Source organism: Dendrobates tinctorius, unplaced genomic scaffold (genome assembly GCF_039654945.1).
Source record: "Dendrobates tinctorius isolate UK_male_01 unplaced genomic scaffold, ASM3965494v1 ptg000073l, whole genome shotgun sequence".
Lineage (NCBI taxonomy): Eukaryota > Metazoa > Chordata > Amphibia > Anura > Dendrobatidae > Dendrobates > Dendrobates tinctorius.
Window position 1 is genome coordinate 10,894,112 of NW_027361741.1, and position 19,835 is coordinate 10,913,946.

At 43.8% G+C, this 19,835-nt stretch overlaps 1 protein-coding gene across 1 annotated transcript in view; it reads right to left on the reverse strand.

Annotated features, from left to right (window-relative positions):
• The window catches only part of LOC141096185 (sodium-dependent serotonin transporter-like), a 188,615-nt gene that overhangs the window by 26,411 nt on the left and 142,369 nt on the right, over positions 1-19,835 (reverse strand). Inside the window, exons 6-7 of the mRNA XM_073582648.1 lie at positions 7,029-7,132; positions 5,647-5,774 (exon numbers count right to left, since the gene is read on the reverse strand). Coding sequence (XP_073438749.1) covers positions 5,647-5,774; positions 7,029-7,132 — 232 coding nt within the window. The remainder of the gene's footprint in view (positions 1-5,646; positions 5,775-7,028; positions 7,133-19,835) is intronic.

Below are 19,835 nucleotides of genomic sequence, written 5' to 3' on the forward strand. Positions count from 1 at the left end.
TATTACTATTGTTTTTCTTTTCATTATTCCTTTTTTATTTTTCTTTCATAATTTTAATTTTAATTTTTACATTTTATAATTCATCTTTGATTTTTTTCATTTACTTGATTTACTTATTACTTTTCAATTGCCACTTTAAACTTTATTATTTATTATGGAGAAATTTAATGTTATTTCTTTTGTCCAAATGATTATATTTACTTTAGCCTAGTGGCTTAGTGTTCTCTCTTTGTATCACAATGTTCATTCATTCTTTTTTCTTCTACTTATTCACATATTCAGCACAGACACGGTGCATGCATGCGCTGCACTGACTCGCTGCGGTGGCATGGTTATGGCTTGTTGCTATGGTGATGTGGGGAATGACACCTGTCCTCCTTCACAACAAGAACGGCGCATGCTGCCTGTGTCATCGGGGGGCGGAGCGTCATTTGCGTCAAGGCAATGACTTGCTGTCCTCCCATTCCCTGGTAGTGTGGTTTGCCCATTGCCATGGTGATGTGTTGGTTCACCACATCCCTTTCCTATCTTTCGTGGCGCCTGCTGCCAGTGCAGTAATAAAGGATCAGGCTCCACATGTGTTCTGAACCTGGATTATTATTGTCTCACCTTTATAAAGTGCCCAAATTTTACTAAGCCATGCCTTCTGACAAAGCCCAGTTCGGTGAAACAAGTGTCAAAGTGCTTGTGCACCCCCATCCTTGTATCTCCCTAACGCCGGGGTCAGACTTGCAAGAAACTCGCACGAGTCTCACATCTTAATATGCGTCACTGCCGCCGGCACTCGGGACCGGAGTGTGCGACTGCATGTATTTCTATGCAGCCGCACATTCCGGTCCCGAGTGCCGGCTGCAGTGCCGGATATTAAGATGCGAGACTTGTGCGAGTTTCTCGTAAGTGTGATCCCAGCCTTATTCCATTATACTGGCCCATTATGTCTCAAGGGATTAGCAATTTATAACATTATTTATAACATTATGTTACTATTATAGGTAGATGGTTGACCCAGCTTAGGGGAAGGAATTTTTTTCCCTAGGGAGAAAATTGGCTTCTACTCTGTGGGTTTTTTGCCTTCCCCAGGATCAACAATGCAGAACAGCTGCACTAAAAATAGGCTGAACTAGATGGACATAAGGTCTTCCTTCAGCCTTCAAAACTATGTTACTATGTTACTAACATTCCTTCTATATGCACTTTATTTGATCTATGCATGTAGCCTGCAACATGATATTATATGGTAATATCTGGTATTTATTCAAATGTACCATTTTACATAGACTATATCTATGGGTGTCCATTAGAATACCATTATTTTATACAGTAGCTATACAAATACATTTAAAAACACATAGGCAGCATACCATAATGTAATAATTATGTGGCCCATGCAGCCCGCCCATATAATAATGAGAGCTATATTCCTCCTCGCTTGTATAGCAATATCACTATGCACTAAAATAAATGTGAATGACATATGCAAGAGTTGTAAATCAAAGTTTTAAAAAAAGTAAACAATGCCACATGATAAATGGCAAATACTTAAGTGCAAGTGAAGTCAGAGGGCTGCTGCAGAGGGAAGAGCTGATGCTTTGCGCTGCCACCGAGTCAATCAGAGGGCTGCTGCAGAGGGAAGAGCTGAGGCTTTGCGCTGCCACCGGGTTAATCAGAGGGCTGCTGCAGAGGAAAGAGCTGATGCTTTGTGCTGCCACCGAGTCAATCAGAGGGCTGCTGCAGAGGGAAGAGCTGATGCTTTGCGCTGCTACTCTGCTCTGGGCCACCAACACATAATAGTAGTCATAGACTAATCCACTCGGTACCAGGCGGCCATTCCGCTTCGACTAAGCTTTTTGCCTGGGAATTGTTTACCATGTTCTGTCGCCTTGGGCTACCGAAGGAGATCCTCATTGATCAGGGGACTCCTTTCATGTCCAAGGTGACGAGGGAACTGTGTGTCAAGGACTGCGTAACAGGTACCCACCAGTCAGTACGCGTCCTGTGCAGTGCAGACAAAGGGGGCTCGCAGTGTCCGGGGGAAGAGACGGGACGTCACGAGACCGCTGGTGTGCAGGACATGCGGCACATGACGGCAGGTGGAGGGACCGGGGCGGAGCCAACAGCAGGACGCCCAGAGGAACTAAGAAATAAGATAATCCTTTAATCGTCCCACCATGGGGAAATTCAAAACTAGCGGGACATGTCGAGGTCTGACCAGACCGCAGGATGGTATAGGGAGTTGGGGCCACCGGGTAAGAGCACGAGAAACAGGATAGTCAGGGCCAAGCCAAAGGAGACAGGAAACCGAGAGGGGCAATAACGGTACCAAGAGGACAGACAGAACAGATAGTCGATAACTACGCAGAAGTCAAAGAACCAGGCGAGCAAGCAGACTGTACCAAATCAGAAGGCAAATACACAGCGAGGAAACAGACCGGGTCAGAATCAAGATATCACACACGAGAACAGGCACAAGGCACAGGCACACAGGGGTCAACTAACTCAGCTGAGGCCATAGCCAAGTAAATAAAATTAAATCATCTTTATTACAAAATTCAAAAATTAAAAATGGAGATACAAATACAACAAATGTACTAGCCTTATATTTAGAGATCTATCTACCTCAGCAATTGAATTCTTTGCTAGTACATTTGTTGTATTTGTATCTCCATTTTTAATCTTTGAATTTTGTAATAAAGATGATTTAATTTTATTTACTTGGCTATAGCTTCCTTGTTCTGTTGGGATTTCTGCTAATTTTGGGAAGTGCCTATTTTTAAGTCGTTTATGTGTAGGTTTATATAACTCAGCCAAGGGCAGGAATATAACTGGCAAGAATTTGAGCTACCCAAGGCTATAAAAAGCCCTCCCAGATCCAGAGAGAGGTCACAGTGATTAACCCTTGGCGCATCAGTCCTAAACCTACCATAGGATCATGACACTGTGCAGGCTCCTCAAGATAAAACAGTTGCCCACGTCGGTGTACCACCCTCAGACCAACGGACTATTCGAGTGCTTCAACAAAACCCTGAAATCCATGTTGAAGAAGGTAGTCTCCAAAGATGGAAGGGATTGGGACATATTGTTGCCCTACTTGATGTTTGCCATTTGTGAGGTACCGCAGGCTTCCACGGGATTTTCACCCTTTGAGCTACAGTATGGCAGGCATCCTAGGGGTCTGCTGGATGTAGCCAAAGAGATGTGGAAGCAGGAACCTAAGCCACATAAGAGTGTCATTGAGCAAGTGGTCAATATGCAGAACCGAATTGCAGCGGTCATGCCTATTGTAAAAGAGCAGTTGGTGGATGCTCAGGCAGCGCAGGGCCGTGTATATAAGATGAAGGCCACAGCCCACTCCTTTAAAGCAGGAGATTTGGTGTTGGTTTTGGTGCCCACCACTGAAAGCAAGCTTCTGGCCAAGTGGCAAGGGCCGTATGAAGTTTGGGAAAAAGTGGGCGAGGTAAACTACCGAGTTTACCAGCCCAGAAAAAGAAAACCCGAACAAGTGTATCATGGTAATCTGTTAAAAGAGTTGAAGGACCAGGAGTGTATGCTTACAGAGGTGACTCCCAACATATCATCTGGGGACCCTCCGATATCAGCCTTGACGGAGGCTGAGGGAGAGGTAAACATAGGAGACACCCTCTCGAAACAGCAGCGGCTAGAGGTGCGGAAATTGGTACAAGGGAATACTGATGTATTCTCGGGTCTACCAAGTCGTACCTCTGTCATCCAGCATGACATTGTCACAGAGCCTCACGTAAGGGTACAAATGAAACTGTACTGGGTGCCTGAGGCCCAGAGTCAAGCCATCGCGAGTGAGGTGAAACCAATGCTTCAGCTAGGAGTAATTGAGGAATCCCAGAGTGACTAGGCTAGCCCGATTGTGCTAATGCTGAAGCCGGACGGGTCATTACGGTTCTGTAATGACTTCTGTAAGTTAAATGAGGTGTCAAAGTTCGACCTATACCCAATGCACAAGTGGACGAGCTGATCGAGCATCTGGGTCAGACCCAGAACTTCACCACGCTCGATCTGACCAAGGATTATTGGCAGGTGCCTCTTTTGGAGTCGGCAAAGGAAAAGACCGCCTTCATAACACCAGAGGGTCTTTACCACTATGTACAATAGTCTTGCACTTTGGACTACATGAGGCCCCTGCCAAGTTCCAGAGGCTGGTGGATATAATGCTGGAGCCCAATCAGAAGTATGCATCAGCATACTTAGATGACATCATCCTCTTTTGTGCTGAATGGCGTACTCACTTGTCCCAGGTACAAGCCGTAATAGACTCGCTCAGAGCCGCGGGCTTGACGGCGAATCCCAAGAAATGTGCAATAGGGCTCAAGGAAGCCCAGTCCTTGGGTTACGTGATTGGCCGTGGGGTTATTAAAGCCCAAATAAGTAAAATCGAGGCCATTCAGAACTGGCCCCGACTGTGACCACTAAACAGATGAGAGCATTTCTCGGTATCATTTGGATATTACCAGAGGTTTATACCTAATTTTTCAGGGAGAACAACACCCCTTACTGATCTCAAGGGAAAGAAGTCGGTCATGTTTGGTGGAACCCCCAGGTGGAGGAAGCGTACCAATCCATGAAGGTGATGCTGTGCGGACAGCCCGTCCTCATTAGCGCCAACTTTCAGAAATGCTTAATTGTGCAGACAGATGCCTCTAACGTGGGCCTAGGAGCGGTCCTGTCACAGAAGGTGGGTGGAGAGGAGAATCCGGTCTCCTACCTAAGTAGGAAACTCACCCTGATCGAGAAAAATTATAGCGTAGTGGAGAAGGAGCGCCTGGCCATTAAGTCGGCCTTAAAGTCCCTACGCTATCATTTGCTCGGTCGATCGTTTTGCTGGGTGACAGACCATTCACCCTTGGTCTAGATGGGGAATGCCAAGGAGAGAAATGTGCAGGTCACCCAATGGTTCCTGTCTTTGCAAAATGTCAATTTCACCGTGGAACATCGGGTGGGGAAGAGACAGGGAAATGCGGATGCCCTGCCATGGGCCCCCTATATGGTGATGAATGTTCAACCCCACAAGTTTGAACAAGGGGGGTATGTTAGGCAGCGATTGGTGTAATTTGCGAGGATCGCTATGTGTCCCCCAGGATGCGCTCAGAAGCGTATTAGTTACCCTCTAGAGTGACTTGTGGTCACAGCAGGACACCTGTGAGTCACAAGGCAAAATAAAAGTAAGCATGAACCTGGTCAAGCTATTTGGCCAAGGCATTATTCAGGAAAACCTGGTATCGGCTTCTATTTTCTAAACAGACTGCATGAAGTGGACCATGGCCACTGTTTCCAGTTTAGAAAAACCCTGCAGGAAGGGTTTGGGGGTGTCAGTGTGTAGTATGCAGCAAGCATAGCAGTCGGCTCTGCAAAAGCTCAGCCTGTGTGAGGGAACACAGAGCCAAGCAGAGCGAACTCCTGACACCCCGCAGCGTGATACGGTGGTGCAGTTGCCCTCAGCAACCGGTCACACTTATGGACTGTCTTGTTTCCCAGCTGCGATCCGGAGGATACCGTATGCTGTACACTGTGTGAGAGTGGACATTAAAACATGTTTGCCGTGAACTTTTCCTGTGGTCACTGTCTGTCACACTGAACCACCCCTGCTACACTACACACATAAGACTGATTGCCTACCTTTGTCCTTTGCAACATCCTCCACTTCAACATCACGCATTTCGGCCATATAACCCAGCACTGTAAAGATGACAAATCCGGAAAGGAAGCTGGTCAAGCAGTTGACCACACTGGTGATAATAGCATCTCTGAAAGGCAATAATACATATAAGGTCTGATTACTGTCAATCCAATACTACAAGTAGTTAATATATCAATTATTTTTCTAAATCACTAAAGGACCCATAAACAAATTATACATCATGACTGGCTGCCTGTTAATTCTCCTTGACTTACGGTACATTTGTCATAGAGATCTTGCATACTTTTAATTATTATTCTTGTGCCTGTACTGACCCAACTAGAAATATATGGCTATATGTAACTTGCACAGTCAACACTGAAATAAATAACAATGCCAGAATTGCTGTTAATTAAGTCACTTTGCTTCCCAAAAGACAGAATGAGAAAAGGTTCCAAATGTTGTACCAATGTAAATGTCAACTCAAAGAAAAAATAAAACAGTTATGGTTCTTAGAATGTGAGAGTGGAAAATCAAAAAATATTAAATTGACAGGTCCTTATGTGCCCAAAATAAACAGATTGTTAAGGGGTTATGTGGTTGAAACACAACAACTATTTTTTTATATAAGTCCTTTGTTCTAAGATTGTTTTTTCCTACATGAAGGATTGGTGTACTTTAGAAAATAGATATTAATACTTAAAAACAGTGGACACCACCGATAACTAAAAACAGTGCGCTGCCAATTTGTAACAAGTGCAACAAAAAAAGAAAAACCTGGTTTTGTGTTTAAGCTTTTCTTTTTGTGTCACTTTAGAAAATAGATGTTATCATAATAAAATGAGTGTATCTATAAATACTGAAGAGACAACACATCAAAGTATCAGCCTGCAAGTTGAGATGTGGCTTCAACTTGATATTTCAATGAGATCACAAAACCTTCAGTGATAAAATTTCTTATAGACAACAAAGTGAAAGTGTTAGAATGGACAATACATAGTCTGAATCCTAAAACTTGGAGGAGAGGGTAGCAGTGTGGGGGAAATATTGGCTATTGACAACCTGTCAGAAAGCTGCATGGAAAGCTAAAAAGCCAGAAAATGTCATGATGATGTTAAGCAATGAAGAGAGAAAGGTGCCCCATAGTGACAGCCTACCAAAGGATCGTCTGGAGATGGCAGATCAATAGAGAGAGAGTTCTGTAGAGGTAACCTCTAAAGACAGAGACTGGTTAGAGACTTGGTATAAGCTGTTGTCAAACCAGCAAATGACCACATCTATATATAGTATATTAGAACACTACAGCTTTCTGTAAGAATGATTGGAAATAAAATTAATTGCTGACTAATTGGTATTATCAGATAATGTTGTAGTATCCTACCTGTAGCAGTTGTTGTTGAACGGATTATAACTTGCTAGTGCTAGAAGAACACCAAATCCAGGTCCCAAGGAGAAAAAGATCTGAGCTGCAGCATCTATCCACACCTTGAGAACAAAACGGCAACACAGTATTTACAGAATGCATATAGCAAAGCATGTTTTATGACTTAGAGAAAGTCATGTGTGGACTGCAGCTTATCACTAACATGATTGTTAGATATTTACTGAATATATTGGTCACTAATTTTATTTATGATATTGAATTATGCTGTTTAATGACTGTGCAGCAGATTTTTTTTTTACTCCTTCTAAATGCAAAGTTAAGCGACTTTCTAGTTAGCCTTCAGTAAAAAAAAAAAAAAGATCATTTTGCCACTGAAGAGAGAACCTGTTAGGGTGCTTTCACATTGTGTTCTGTATCCCCATCATACATAGGTCTTAAATCCTCCGCAAAATGAGATCCAGGCATATGCGCCAAATGGGCCATAGACTGTGATGATGCAGACAGAGCGAACGTGTGCTCTGATGTGCATCATTTTCAGCAGTATACGCTTACTGGAGGCAGATACTCACACGTAGTAGACTCCGTCTGGGTGTCTGCCTTCAGTAGGTGGACAGTTTAAAAAATGATGCACATCAGAGCCCTCGATCGCTCTGTCTGCATCATCACAGTCTATAGCCCCATCGGCACATACGTCCAGACTCCGTTTTGCAGGGGATTTAGGACGTATGTCTCATGGGGATACAGAACACAATGTAAAAGCACCCTCAGTCCTTTTTTTGACCTGAGTGCTGTTGAAAACCTATTACAAATCAGTCAAAGCGCCTGCTCAGTCCTGATGCCTCTAGTGATAGCACTTGTACAGAGGTCTCCACAATGTGGACAGGATAAAATAATACTGTCAGGACTTGACCCCAGGCAGCAGCTCTTCCCTTTGAGCTACTCATCTCGCAGGACAGTTCCTTGCTAACCCAGATACTAATACCTGTGTTGCTCCTGATTGGCTCCACCCTGAGTTTCTGATTGGCTCCACCCTGTGATCTCCTTGTTGAAAACCCTACTTAAACCTGGCATTGCACTTCCTTCCTTGCGAGGTTATTGACCTCCCAGCCTTTTGTCAAGCTCTCTTTCCACCTGCAGATTATTCTCAAGACTAAACTGCTGCTACCATGTACCAGCCTCTGGCTACACAACCTGCTGATCCTTTAACTATACTTATGCTCCTGTGTACCGACCTCTGGCTAGGCTATTCCTGACTACACAGCCTGCTGATCCTTCAACTATACTGCTACTCCCCGGTACCGACCTCTGGCTATTCCTGACTGCGCTACCTGCCAGTGCTGTCCCTAGTGGTTGCAACTATAGTTGCAACTACTCCAACCCAGGTCAGTCCATAATAGAATAATCTTGCGTACAAAATGTAGTATGTTGCAGCCACCCTGAAGCAACAAGTTGCTGAGCTTTAGAATTTTGGTGCCACATATTAAGAAAAATGTTCTAAGTTGCAAACACAGGTGTTTAGTTAGCAAAAGGAAATTATTGAGCTACAGAAGCAACTTCTGGATTTGCACAACTCAGGCCCGGAATCAAACGCACGCATGCTGCTGCTCGCAAAGTTCAGTGGCAATCGTCATCATTACCTTGGATTCCTTAATCAATGTTGTATCTATTTCCAGATGCAACCTTCTCCGTTTACTAGTGACAGGAAAAAGGATCTTCTTTTCATTAATCTTCCGACTGATGAAGCTCTTGCATGTGCCTCACCTTATGTGGAAAAGAATTCTGGCCTCCTTAAAGACTTACTTTCCTTCATCACAGCTATAGAGCAAGTGCTTGATGACGTGAATCGTTTTACTACAGCTGAAACCAAATTGCATAATTTATGTCAAGGGCAGCGCTCGGGAGCTGAATATACCTCAGAATTCCACCACTGGGTGGCAGACACCTCATGTAAATTAGCTGCCCAGAGGAGTCAATTTCGATGAAGATTATCAGCAACCCCTGATAATTTAGAGGACTTTATTCAATTGTGCATCCGAATTGATCAGAGGCTCACTGAACGAAGAAAGGAAAGACTGAGTATTTGGAAACAACCAACAGGAAATGGAAAGTGTGCCTGAACCTATGCAAATTGATATAATCCGAAAACTTCTATCTATAGTAGAGGAGAGGTGATGTACAGAAAATATATGCCTCTATTGTGGGGACTCTGGACATTTTGCCATTAACTGTCCAAAAAAAAAGGACTATAGCCTTCACAACTGTCAAAACTGCAAGGGATTTAGACCTTTTTGAAATGCCAGATCCTGTTATGTAGACCATCTTATTTTTAATGCAGGATAAAGGCAAAGAGCTATCACCATCATCTCATTTTGTCGTTCCCATACAGGTCATAATCGGGAGCCAAAAAATACAATGCTCTGCCATGTTAGATTCTGGAACAGATGGAAATTTTATGGATTTACAATTTACACTTGATAATAACATTGCAAGTAGGACTAAATCCATGCCAATTGATATGGAAACTGCGGATGGATCACCTTTATCTTCTGTATTGAATCAAATCTTCATTAAGCTTTTAGTTTTCATCTTATTTCCTCTCCAAAATTTCCAGTTATTCTAGGAATTCCCTGGTTTTCAATCCATAACCCAACTATTCACTGCCCCATAAGATGCTCCATAGAATAGGCCCCATATGCTGCCCCATAAGATGCTCCATAGGTTATGCCCCATATGCTGCCCCTTAAGATGCTCCATTCATTATGCCCCCATATGCTGCTGCAAATGAAAAAAAAATGACATACTCACCACGTGTCACTGGGGCCCAGGTGCCGGTGTCGCCGCTGGCTCAGGACCTGGCACCTGAGATATTCACCTGTTCCCATTCCATCGCTGCTCACTGCTGTCTGCCGGGTCCTCTGTCAGTGACGTTCAGGCAGAGGGCGCAGCGTGCACTAATCACATCATCGCGTCCTCTGCTGCCTGAAAGTCACTGACAAAGGACCCGGCAGACAGCGGTGAGCAGCGTTGGAATGGGGACAGGTGAATATCTGCATATACGTACCCCCTCCTGGCGCGGTTTCTCCAGCCCCGATTCTCCCACGGTCTCCCTTCCTTCCTTCAGCGGTCACATGGTACTGCTCATTAAAGTCATGAAAATGCGCATATTCATGACTTTAATGAGCAGTACCACGTGACCGCTGAAGGAAGGAAGGGAGACTGAGGGAAAAGCAGGGAGGCTGCAGAGACGTGCCGGGGGGTAAGTATTATCTGACACCCCCGCTCCCCATCCTCCGCCGACCCCCTGGCTTATATGACTCGCGTATAAACCGAGAGGGGAACTTTCAGCCCAAAAAAATGGGCTGAAAATCTCGGCTTATACGCGAGTGTTGTGAGATCATTTTTCCCTTCACTATTGAGGTCTGATGAACTCCCTCCTCTGGTGAAGGAAGGTAGTGAGGCTGATTATTAGACACCTGGGCAGCTAGATGATGACTGGGTGGCTGGAATTGAGGACTGGATATAAGGCTGCCGACGCCCTTCTTCCTGGCTGGTGATTTTCCTACTGGATTCTTGGAGACCAGTCTGATTCCTGCATCTCAAAGCTAAGTTTTTCTGCTCTGCTTTGTACTCTTCAGTTTTGTTTTTTGTTTTGCCTTGTTTTTTGGAGTTCTGCCATCCCTGGCCGGGGGTGAGCTGAATTCCATTTTTGTCTCTGATCTGTTGATCTTTTGCTCTGTCTTCAGAATATACCTGAGTGCTGATATAGTCTTTTGAAGCCTAGCGACTTCAGGGCCTGTTTTTCCTATCAGTCGGTTGGCTCATTTTTATAGGGTTTTTGTGGATGGCAGACAGCAGCTTTCCTATCCTGTCCTATGTAGTTAGCTTGGGCCCCATCATTTGCTCAACCTATCTTTCCATCTGTGTTAGTGTTTTCATCTTGCTTCACCGTCATTATATGTTGGGGGCTGCCTATTGCTTTGGGGTCTTCTCTGGGGCAGTTTAGTTTTTCCCCTTTCTGTCTTTAGGCTATATAGTTCTCCGGCTGTGATCGAGGGGTCTAGAGCACCGTAGGAACCCCCCACGGCTACTGCTAGTTGTTGTGGATAGGTTCAGGGGTCTGCAATCCGATAGCTGCCAACCTCTCTGGTTTTTCTGGACTTAGCTGGTATTCTGTTTTTTCCTCCTTCGGTGACTCATCATAACAGAATCACCAGCCATACCGCAGATCCTAGGGTACTCAATAGCAGGAGAGAATTGTAAAAAAAAGAAAAAAAAAGGTTTCAGAATTTTTTTTTTTTTGTGTGTGCATATTTTTTCCTCTATATCTCTGAGGCTGTAGGGGGAATTTTTCTCTCAATGGAGATGAAGCAATTGTCTGATCGTGTGGAGCAGCTCGCTGCTGAAGTGCGGGGAATTTCCGCCTATCTTGCTCATTCACATGCTGCTGAACCAAAGATTCCCACTCCGGATGTGTTTTTTGGGGATCGGTCTAAATTCTTGAATTTCAAGAATAATTGTAAATTTTTTTTGCCTTGAAGCCTAACTCGTCGGGGAACTCCGCGCAGCAGGTTAAAATTGTCATCTCTTTGCTGCGCGGCGATCCCCAGGATTGGGCGTTTTCTTTGAAACCTGATGATCCTATTCTGAATAATGTGAACGCATTTTTTCAGGCCTTGGGGTTGTTGTATGATGAACCTAATGCTATTGATCAGGCTGAAAAGACCCTGTTGGCATTAAGCCAGGGTCGGGATTCGGCAGAGTTGTACTGTCAAAAATTCCGAAAGTGGGCGGTCCTTACTACCTGGAATGATGGTGCCTTGGCAGCCCTCTTTCGGAAGGGTTTGTCAGAAACTGTAAAAGATACTATGGTAGGATTTCCTGTTCCCTCTGGTCTTGACGATTCTTTGTCATTAGCCATTCAGGTGGATCGGCGTTTACATGAACGCAAAACTACACGAGAGATGTTGCCACCTGTTGAACAAATGTCTGAACCTATGCAATGTGATAGTTTTGTCTAAGGCGCAACGTCAGGAGTTCAGAAGGCGTAATAAGCTGTGTTTTCTTTGTGGAGTTGCCTCGCATATTATTTCTGTCTGCCCTAAACGAGAGAAACGTTGTGCACACACGTTTTCTGTGGGTGGTGTTCAAACTAAGTTTCTTCTGGCAAATACTCTGATCTGCTCCCTGTCCACATTTTCCGCCAAGGCTTTTGTGGATTCAGGAGCAGCTCTTAACCTGATGGACTTGGATTTTGCTAAACGTTGTGGATTTCCTATGACACCTCTGCGGATGCCTATCCCTTTGAGGGGTATTGATGCTACTCCTTTGGCAAAGAATAAACCTCAGTTTTGGACCCAGGTGGTAATGCGGGTCGCCCCAGACCATCAAGAAAATTGCAGATTTTTGGTGTTGCATAATTTGCATGATACCATTGTTCTGGGGTTTCCCTGGTTGCAAATCCATAATCCAGTTCTGGATTGGAAATCTTTGTCTGTGGTGAGTTGGGGTTGTCGGTGTGCCCTTAGTGATGCTCCTGTTTTCTCCACCTCTCCCCAGTCGCATGATGTTCCTGACTATTTGGCTGACTTTTATGATGTATTTAGTGAGAATGAGTCTGTGTCTTTGCCTCCTCATAGGAGTTATGACTGTGCAATTGAGCTGAACCCGGGGTGTAAATTCCCCAAGGGTCGGCTTTTCAATTTATCTGTACCCGAGCACGAGGCTATGCGATCCTATATTAAGGAGGCATTGGAGAAGGGTCATATTAGACCATCCTCTTCACCCTTAGGTGCTGTTTTTTTTTTTCGTGGCTAAAAAGGATGGTTCATTAAGGCCTTGTATTGACTATCGTGCCCTCAACAAAATTACTGTAAAATATCAGTATCCGTTACCCCTGATTTCTGATCTATTCTCCAGAGTTAAAGGTGCTTGCTGGTTTACCAAGCTTGACCTCAGGGGGGCGTATAATCTTATTCGCATTAAGCATGGGGATGAATGGAAGACGGCGTTTAATACTCCGGAGGGACATTTTGAGTACCTGGTGATGCCTTTTGGGCTCACTAATGCCCCTTCTGTCTTCCAGTGCTTCATGAACGATATTTTCCGAGACTTTGTGGATAAATTTTTGATTATCTATCTGGATGATATTTTGATCTTCTCCAAGAATTGGGACACTCATGTGGAACATGTTCGGACTGTGTTCCGGATTTTGAGGGAGAATTCCCTGTATGTCAAGGGATCGAAATGCCATTTTGGGGTACAGAGGATTTCATTTTTGGGATTTATTTTGTCTCCGTCAACTATTGAAATGGACCCGGCCAAGGTACAGGCCATTTATGATTGGGTTCAGCCCACTTCTTTGAAGGCCCTCCAGAAGTTTTTGGGTTTTGCTAATTTTTATCGGAAATTTATAGCTAATTTTTCTGGTATTGCCAAGCCATTGACGGATTTGACTAGGAAGGGTGCTGATGTGCTGAATTGGTCTCCGGAGGCTGTTTCTTCCTTTCAGGAGCTGAAGCGAAGATTCACTTCTGCTCCAGTTTTGCGGCAACCTGATGTCTCACTCCCGTTTCAGGTGGAGGTGGACGCTTCTGAGATTGGTGCAGGAGCGGTGTTGTCCCAAAAAGATCCTGTGACATCTAAAATGAATCCTTGTGCTTTCTTTTCCCGAAAGTTCTCTCCATCCGAACGTAACTATGATGTGGGGAATCGGTAATTGTTGGCCATGAAATGGGCATTTGAGGAGTGGAGACATTGGTTGGAGGGAGCCAAACACCAAGTCGTGGTCCTTACTGACCACAAGAATTTGATTTACCTGGAGTCGGCCAAGCGCTTGAATCCTAGACAGGCTAGGTGGTCCTTGTTTTTCACACGTTTTGATTTTGTGGTCTCTTTTCTTCCGGGCACTAAGAATGTCAAGGCAGACACCCTCTCTAGGAGTTTCCTTGCTGATTCTCCTGTTGTGACTAAGCCTGCTACCATCTTAGGCGAGGGGGTAGTTCTTTCTGCCATCTCGCCCGATTTGAGACGTGCTCTGGAAGAGTTTCAGGAGGACAAACCTGAGCGTTGTCCCAGTGGAATGTTGTATGTTCCTGACCAGTGGAGGAAGAGAGTGATGTCTGAAGTTCATTGCTCTGCATTGGCTGGTCATCCAGGTATTTTTGGTACTAAAGATCTGGTGAGTCGGTCTTTTTGGTGGCCCGCCTTGTCTCATGATGTCAGGAATTTTGTGCAGTCCTGTGGGACTTGCTCCCGGTCTAAATCTTGTTCTCGCTCTAGTGGCTTGTTGATGCCTTTGCCGGTGCCCAGGAGGCCATGGACCCATATTTCAATGGATTTTATCTCTGATATGCCTGTCTCTCAGAGAATGACTGTTATTTGGGTGATTTGTGATAGATTCTCTAAGATGGTCCATCTTGTACCACTCCCTAAGTTGCCATCTTCCTCTGAGTTGGTGCCCTTGTTTTTGCAACAGGTGGTTCGCTTGCACGGGATTCCTGAGAACATTGTATCTGACAGAGGAGTTCAGTTTGTGTCTAGATTTTGGAGGACTTTCTGTTCCAAGCTGGGAATTCAGTTGTCCTTCTCCTCTGCGTTTCACCCTCGGACCAATGGGCAGACGGAGAGAACAAACCAGACTTTGGAGTCGTATTTGAGATGTTTTATTTCTGCCGATCAGGATGATTGGGTTTCATTTTTGCCCTTGTCCGAATTTGCTTTAAATAATAGAGCTAGTTCTGCCACTTTGATGTCACCTTTTTTTTGTAACTTTGGTTTTCACCCTCGATTTTCTTCAGGGCAGGTGGAGCCTTCTGCCTGCCCAGGTGTTGACACTGTGGTGGAGAGAATGCACCAGATCTGGGACCAAGTAGTGGATAAGTTGTCTCTCTCCCAGGAAAAGGCCCAGCGGTTTTCCAACCGGCGTAGGACCGTTGGTCTCCAGTTTAAGGTGGGTGATCTGGTTTGGTTGTCATCAAAAAATATCGCTATGAAGGTGGCTTCTCCTAAGTTTAAGCCTAGATTTATTGGACCTTACAAGATTTTGGAGATTATTAATCCAGTCTCTTTTCGGTTGGCTCTTCCTGTCACATTTAAAATTCATAATGTGTTTCATAAGTCCTTGTTGAAGAGGTTTGTTGAACCAGTAGTTCCTGTGGTGGCACCTCCTGACCCTATATTGGTTGAAGGTAACATGGAATATGAGGTAGAGAAGATACTGGATTCCCGTCTGGCTAGACGGAGACTCCAGTATTTGGTTAAGTGGAAGGGTTATGGTCAGGAGGATAATTCCTGGGTCTCTGCCTCTGATATTCATGCCGAAAGATTGGTGCATGCCTTTCATCGGGCTCACCCGGATCGCCCTGGTGGCATGGATGAGGGTTCGGTGACCCCTCCTCAAGGGGGAGGTACTGTTGTGAGTTCATTTTTCCCTTCACTATTGAGGTCTGATGAACTCCCTCCTCTGGTGAAGGAAGGTAGTGAGGCTGATTATCAGACACCTGGGCAGCTAGATGATGACTGGGTGGCTGGAATTGAGGACTGGATATAAGGCTGCCGACGCCCTTCTTCCTGGCTGGTGATTTTTCTGCTGGATTCTTAGAGACCAGTCTGATTCCTGCATCTCAAAGCTAAGTTTTTCCGCTCTGCTTTGTGCTCTTCAGTTTTGTTTTTTGTTTTGCCTTGTTTTTTGGGAGTTCTGCCATCCCCGGCCGGGGGTGAGCTGAATTCCATTTTTGTCTCTGATCTGTTGATCTTTTGCTCTGTCTTCAGAATATACCTGAGTGCTGATATAGTCTTTTGAAGCCTAGCGACTTCAGGGCCTGTTTTTCCTATCAGTCGGTTGGCTCATTTTTATAGTGTTTTTGTGGATGGCAGAGAGCAGCTTTCCTATCCTGTCCTATGTAGTTAGCTTGGGCCCCATCATTTGCTCAACCTATCTTTCTATCTGTGTTAGTGTTTTCATCTTGCTTCACTGTCATTATATGTTGGGGGCTGCCTATTGCTTTGGGGTCTGCTCTGGGGCAGTTTAGTTTTTCCCCTTTCTGTCTTTAGGCTATATAGTTCTCCGGCTGTGATCGAGGGGTCTAGGGCACCGTAGGAACCCCCCACGGCTACTGCTAGTTGTTGTGGATAGGTTCAGGGGTCTGCAATCCGATAGCTGCCAACCTCTCTGGTTTTTCTGGACTTAGCTGGTATTCTGTTTTTTCCTCCTTCGGTGACTCATCATAACACGCGAGTATATATGGTAGCTTTGAATAATATGAATGGAAGACAGCTGCAATTTCAGGTGTGGTATGAACCAATTTATCTTGAGTATTCTTAACACAGGGAATATTTGTTTGGGTCTTTTTAGAATTAAGGACTTTAGCTAACATTCTTCCCGGTTTGCTACCAAACTCGTAGAATCTACTTTGACCTAACTGAAATAAACGTTTACATGAAGAATTGAGTAATTTTTTAGCTTCTAATCTTGCTTTGAGAAGATCTCTGAGGGTTGCAGTGGAGAGCGCCTTTTATGAATTAACTCCAGATTAGTGACTCTCTCTGTAAAGCTAGTTTGATTGCCTGACCTCTTTTTTTTATTCGGGACCCATGTTTGTTTGATAAATACCCCTCTAAGTACACACTTGAGGGCTTCCCATTTAATTGTGGGGGGCTGTATCATCATTTCCGTGATCAACAATAAAGTTAGATATGGAGGCTCATACGTCTGAGGCACATAATGTATCTAATAATAACAACTCACTGAGACGCCAAGACACTGATGTTTTGGTTAGGGATGGTACTTTTAGTGAGCAATATACAGGGGCATGATCTGACCAAAGTATGTTACCAATACTAGAATCTTAACCCCTTAAGTCCATTGACGTGGCTAGCCCATAATGGCAGGATGTAACTTCTCGCACTATGACGGGCTATCCCCGTCATACCTTTGAACTACCACCGCGTGTTTACACAAAATTTTTTTTTTTTTTTAAAAATAATTTTAAAAAATCCCCTAAAAAATACACAATTTTATGTAAAAAAAACAAAAAAAATACACGTTTGGTATCTCCGCGTCCGTAAAAATCCCATCTATAAAAGTGTCACCCTAGTTAACCCCTTCAGTGAACGCCGTAAAAAAGCACAAAAATTAGCAAATTATACTTTTTCCAAGCGGTATCATCATACCGCTTGGAAAAAGTGCAATAACACGCGATCAAAAAGAAAGATATAAATAAACATGGTACTGAAGAAAGCGTCATCTCGTCCCGCAAAAAAACAAGCCGCCATACAGCATCATCAGCAAAAAATAATAAAGTTATAGCTCGCAGAATAAAGCGATGCAAAAATAATTATTTTTTCTATAAATATCGCTGTAATCGTACTGACCCAAAGAATAAAGCTGCCATGCTAATTTTGCCACACGCGGAACAAAGAAAAAAAAAAAACATTCCTGAATTGCTGGTTTTTGTTCATTCTGCCGCCACAAAAATTGGAATAGAAAGCGATCAAAAACGTTATGTGCCCGAAAATGTTTCCAATAAAAACAACAGCTCGTCCCGCAAAAATCAAGCCCACACATGATTCTGTCGGCCGAAATATGGAAAAATTATAGCTCATCAAAGATCATTTTTGTGGGAAAAAAATGATTTTTTAATTTTCACAGCTCTACGTTACAAACTTCTGTGAAGCACTTTAGGGTTCAAAGTGCTCACCACACATCTCGATAAGCTCCTTGGGGGGTCTAGTTTCCAGGAGTGAAAAATCAGAGGAAAAGTGTATTAGAAACACATCTCCACTTCTGCATTTGTCACCCATTCCTGGTTTTGGCTTATAAATACTGGAGCAAAATACTGAACAAATACTGAATGTGTACACATACATACATGATTACTTGTTTTCACTGTAGAAGGCATATTTACTACTGTGTAATAGTCACAGGACAGGAAGGGGTTAAATGTATTTAATCTCTATTAGAAATCAAGAATCTTCTCCTTATTAATATCAGAGAGAACAATTGACCTCCATACACAGCACAATCAACTATACCAAGGCAAATAATACCACATACAAAGAACAAATGCCACCACACCATGACCAGATCACATTTTACCACCACATAGTGACCAAATACTACAAAACTGATCATTAATAAAAAACACAATACTAATAACAAAAATATTACCACTGGTGGCATTATACACAGGAGCTCTGTATGTAGTTTCAGTGTACAGGTAGTTCAGTGATAACCAGTGACATTATACACAGGAACTCTGTATATAGTATACAGGGTATTGTTTCAGGGTAGAGGTAATGCAGTGGTCACTATTGACATTATACACTGAAACTATTTATATATAGTGTCAGTGTACAGGTAATACAGTGATAAAGTAACATTATACACAGGAGCACTGCATATAGCATACAGGTAATACAGTGACCACTGTACAGATAATACAGTGACTTCTACACAGGAGCTCTGTATATAGTTTTAGTGTACATTACAGTATATACAGAGCTCCTGTGTATATAGTATGCCAGTAATACAGTGATCACCAATGTCATTAGACACAGGAGCTCTGTATATAGTATACAGTGTATAGAGTCAGTGAACAGATAACACATTGACTCATCAGTGAAATCCGTAGTTGAAGTAATTCATCTTCTCTCTTCTTCTTCAACCAGTGCAGACCGCCAGAACTTCTTCCAGCCAGGACTTGTCTCTGCTGAAAATATGACAGTTATCTATAGATGATTGCTTCCAAAGCATATTCCTCACTTTTTCCCCCAACCTCTACACTACATCAGATGAAAAAAAAGTGACATAGTGCAACCCTACACAGTAACAGGACCCCCCTTTTGTCTTCCCCCATGGAAAATAGTATTGTCAAAAGTAAATTAAATTACATCAGTAATAATGTCCCCTGATTGACCCCAACAGTAATAATGTGCACGCTTGCCACCATAAACCAATAATGTATGTTCCTCATCCAGACCCCCATACAGTAATTATGTTACCCCTTAATTTAATAAAGTCTCCTCAGCATCATCTAACTCTCTGCACAGAGGGCACGCTGTAGTGATGCCATTGCGCCCTTTGCCCTGACACGTCACAGAGAGTCAGCAGACACTGAAGACGCTTTAGCTGCAGGGAACGATAAGAGGTGAGTAATTGATAGGGATGGGGAGGTGCCAGTGTTGACATAGGGCTCCCCCGACTCACGGTCCCCATAGCGTTTCTCAGACAGCGAGTGAGCCCCCCCTCAGGGTGATGACACCGACCCTTGTCAATGCATCGAGTCAGGTAATGAACCCTGCATGCGCACGCCCCTGATTGTGCTTTTAATCGACCTGTGCCCCTGAAAATGTTAGTTTTTTTTACTTTTTCTTTTATCTCTTGGGCCCACGGAACATTTCACTGGTACACCGCCAGGCCAGTCCTACACTGCCTAATAGTATATGATCTCAGCAAACAATAAGAGACTGCTACAGCATTTATGAGCATTACATACGGACATCATATCGTATACTGATATGACTTGTTTTGGATGCTCCGATCAGGGTCCATATCCTGGCACCCTTTATTTAATGTCCCTATACCAGGCCCCTATGTTGCCCCCATCCTGGACCCCTATGTTCACTTTAATAAGATCCCAATCCTGGGCCCCTTTATTTAATAGTGTCCCTATCCTGGGCTCCTTTATTTAAGAATGTCCCCATCCTGGGCCCCTTTATTTAATAATTTCCCCATCCTGGGCCCCTTTATTTAATAATGTCCCCATCCTGGGCCCCTTTATTTATTAATTTCCCCTATCCTGGGTC